The sequence below is a fragment of the Chondrus crispus genome, genomic scaffold (assembly GCF_000350225.1).
Source record: "Chondrus crispus Stackhouse genomic scaffold, scaffold_161, whole genome shotgun sequence".
NCBI lineage: Eukaryota > Rhodophyta > Florideophyceae > Gigartinales > Gigartinaceae > Chondrus > Chondrus crispus.
This window is the reverse complement of record NW_005179029.1, coordinates 54,562-58,697: the sequence shown is the minus strand read 5'-3', so window position 1 is coordinate 58,697 and position 4,136 is coordinate 54,562. Positions and strand designations below refer to the sequence as shown.

At 49.3% G+C, this 4,136-nt stretch overlaps 1 protein-coding gene; it reads right to left on the bottom strand.

Annotated features, from left to right (window-relative positions):
- Window positions 1-942: 942 nt before the first annotated feature.
- CHC_T00002921001 (hypothetical protein) lies at window positions 943-2,552 on the bottom strand. XM_005713980.1 is given in 2 exon segments: window positions 943-1,064; window positions 1,065-2,552. 1 exon segment carries the CDS (start codon window positions 2,550-2,552, stop codon window positions 1,065-1,067), a length of 1,488 nt encoding a protein of 495 aa, XP_005714037.1. The 3' UTR covers window positions 943-1,064.
- Between the last annotated feature and the right edge of the window lie 1,584 nt (window positions 2,553-4,136).

Genomic DNA, 4,136 nt, shown 5'->3' with positions numbered 1-4,136 from the left:
TGCTTCCAGCTTGAGTCTTCCTCATTTCTTTGTCCGCCTGTTCTCGCATCCTCCATCCAGTAGGCCGCGTGCCCCTCGCTCAGCCAGGTTTTCATCGAACAGCCCGCCTCCTCCTTGGCAAAATTCCAGCCACAAAACCCCCCCTCATACCAGAGCGCCTTCATCAGCGAGCCCTCTTCCATCTTCTCGGCGCGCACGACACATTCCGCATGGAACCTATCTCCCGACTGGAATGCCGAAGGCTAATCCTCCAATCCAGATACAGCTACAATACCCTTCCGCAGCTTCCTTTCCTAACTCTGCGTGCCCCAGCAATAATGCAATGTAAACGGAACTTTTCAGGGATCCCTTGTATGAAATAGTCGCTCCAACTTGAAATATGACCGCAACTAACGCTATATATGAAAGGCTATCGTTCTTTGTCTTTTCTCGATTGATTGACAGGTTCGATCTGCGACGGCAGACGCCTCAGCCCATCCCTCACACGGAGCGCTACCTTGTAATCGTAATATAAATGATCCTTTATTCGTAGGAGCAGCAAGCCCCTGGAGTGATACCAAGCGCATCGGTAGAGAGACGACAGCCCGGCCTCCGGATCATGAGTTGATAGCCGCACTAGTGTCGGCGGTACAAACACAAGGGCATTGCCATCTGCACCACGGTAGCAGAAAGTCGCCTATCCAAACACAGCTCCATCAGCATCGTGGAAATGCATGTAGCGATGCAACCAAGCGCTCACTACCCAGCACTCTTTCTGCTGCGTTCCTGAGTGATCTTTTCAATTATCAATTATCAATGAATGTATTAAAACAATGCCTTTTGTAGACTGGCCACAGCCTGGCGGCTGTCGTATCGCGCAGAACACGTAGTGTTCAAAAGACTCTCAATAGACTGCTTCGATGAAATAAACGTAGGTGCAGTGTTACGGTAGACGAGGGGAGGTTAAATAACATCTGCTTTTTAAATTGTCATTCTAGTATTTAGAAGTAGATGTTTGAATTCAACTCCTTGTTATTGCTGCAGAGAAATTACCTCGGCGCTAAACTGAAGCCATTCCAGATGCTCTAGAGTGCCGCGGGGTTCAGTCCGAGAACCGATTCTGCCTTCTCAACGTATGTAGCGCCCTCAACTTCAATTCCATACACAGTGAGGTACCTAGAATCCGGCTCGAGGTGATCCTTGGAGTAAGCGTAGAACTGTTTCCCGTCGCGACTAGGAATCAACCTTACAATCATGTTTCCAAGCCCGCCCCTGGAGACAGACGCCCCACCACCGATGAACGACCATCCCTGCGTCGAAAAAACTGTGCCATACGGATGCTGACGGGGACCGAATCGCTGCGACTTTGTCCGATAGAACAACTGTCCACCGTTCCTATGCTTAATGCCAATGGCGTACGTCACAATCCTAGACGGCGCACTCTTCAAGTGATCTTTCGAGGATCCTGTCCACGACGACGACGACGATGGGTACGAGTCCACCAGCATGTTTCCGGGCTCGATATATCGCACGTCTGCTCCTCCTCCGACCAATATGTATTCATACGGGAGTGTCGCAGTCGCGATTGGATGAGCGGCTACCCCTGATGTACTTGTTGCAATCCGCACGTCCCATACGTTGCTAGGGTCCCAGATGGCAATCGCGAAAGCCTGGATTTGCCCAGGATCACTCTTCAAATGGTCTTTTGATTCGACCATCCACCCAATCGGTGTACCGCGACTTAAAAGTGGGTACGACTTAGCTAGCAGCTGCCCAACTCCATAATAACGCACATCGGCACCGCCGCTCACCACCTTCCAGCCCCGCGGCACGTAAACATGTGCCTGCGGATGCGGCACACGTGGCATTGCTTCAATCGGCGCACTCTCAAATCGCTTCAAAATGATCGACCGTGCCCCAAACACCTGCTCGTAATACAATCGCACCCGGTTCGCCTGGTTGCCGTCAGCGATTAGCGTCCAGATTGGAACAGAACCACCGTCCAGAAACTTAATCGTTTGCGCGTTCGTTGCAGTAGACGCGACCCAATTTTGCTCTCCGGCAGATCCAACTTGAAGCGTTCCTCCTCTGATGATGAGGCCCTCCGAAGTTTGAACACGCTCAGCCTTCCGACGTTCCTCGACACTGAGTGAAGCTGAACCTTTGACGAGCTTGAGGTAGCTCGCATCAACAGATAACGAGTAATCAGTCTTCGAGCTAAACTGTGACTTATGGCTTGAGGACCATAGCTCCAGCATACCACCAGCCACTACTCCCGTTGTCACGTGGGTGCCGTATGTAGCGAAGATCGACTGCGGTGACCACGTCGCCAGATTATGCGCAACACCTGGAATGACGAGTTGCTGGAGTTCTGTTGTCTGGGTCGTGGTGATTCGAAGGTGGGCCCTCTCAACGATATTAGCCAGGCGAGAATAATAATAATCCGTTCGTCCGGTACGTTCAGAATTGAAATGGCTTTCGATGTTTGCTTTGAAGTTTCCAAACCCACCACCGATCGAAACTGATGACTTCAAAGTGGTTGCAAACTCATTGAATCCCTCGGAAACGTGCATTTCACGTTGAGTATTGTCGAAGAAGAGGGGGTCCACTTTTTCTCGGACTTGAAAGCCATTGACGGTCTTCAGTGCGCCTAAATCGAGAACCCTAGATCGAAGACGATTGGTGTCAAATGTGCCGTCGTAGTTGGAAAATCCATGACCCAGGGTGTCCAGGATGTCCGCTGCTTGAGCAGAAAAAAAGAAGAGGCCGAGTAGGGCAAAGCGTGCAATTAGCGATGGTAAAACCATCACGATTGTCTTTTTGAATAGACCGCTGCGAAAACCCTTTGCCGAGGTAAGGATAGATGAAGATGTTTTCCATGACTGGTAGAATAGAGACCTTATATAGAGAGGAAGCTCCACAGTGATGGTAACTAAATGCTATGTATGCAGCGGAATGCGTCTGCGTCACCTACACAAGAAAATTGGTGTTGTGTCGCTTGAAGTTTGGCTCAGGAGGATCTGCCCACGTCACCTCAATGTGAGTGTCGTATCTTACACGTGTACATAGCACTCCCACCGTACTTAACACCGTCGTCGCTCATGTCCCCAGTAAAGACAACCCCAGGTCTTGAGTCTCTCCCACAGTGAGCAATGGTGAACGAGGGGACTAGGGAGGTCACACTCCACAACCAAAGAACTGTCCACGTATAATACATGCGTGTGAAATGGTGTCAATAGAGCCAAACCGAGAGTGATGATGAAATGCGCAAAAACAAATAAAAATAATAGTATCTGTCAGTAGATGCGCACGTACAGTAGAAAACCAGTTCGCGCGCACCAAATTCATATCTACACAGTAAAATCGTAATTCACTAGGAAATGCGCAATACAGCACCTTCACCGCATTTATTGATTTTAAAATCAAAGAGAACACAATGCATTACCCGTACAGTACTCTAAAACAAACCACGTAAATGGAAGGAGATGCGCACGTAACACCTCCCTACTCCGTGTCACTGTCATCAAAAAGTGCACGACGCGTGCCACTAGACATGCGAACGCGGCGATTTTCTGTGTTTTCAAAATGTAACTGTACGGCTCCTTATTCGGTTTTTTCCGTTACGTTCTTCCTGCGAAATGTATTTTTATTGATAAAGTATCGATAAATCCATCGATTGCCTTCAAACAAAGCACCAAAGAAATCGCAAGAGACGCTTTTATTGACACATGCCATTGCAGAGGTTGTTTATTGCTTGGAAGGGTTAGGAAAATTGACAGAAAGAGCACTCCATTTCAAGCTCATTTGCCGAGAAGTGCATAATTCGGCGAAAAATCATATCATATTTCAGTCGCCGTGGCCCATGCGTAATCAACTCACTGACCCGTATTTAGGGCGTGCACTGCTCGCTGCCGAGCGACATGGCGACGAGATGCACGAGTCTCATGCAGTCGAGACCGGACGATCATCCGCTCCGGACGAACTGCAAGTAGGTGACGCAGTTCTGCACGACTGCAGGTCACGTCAACATCCGCATGAGCACCAGATCTTATCGCTTGACGACGCTCAGCCCTTTTCCTCAGTGCATCTAAAACTGAAGCAGCAGTCAGATGGGCCCCTGTCGTTTTGTCTCTGCGAATTGTTCCTGACTCCGCAAT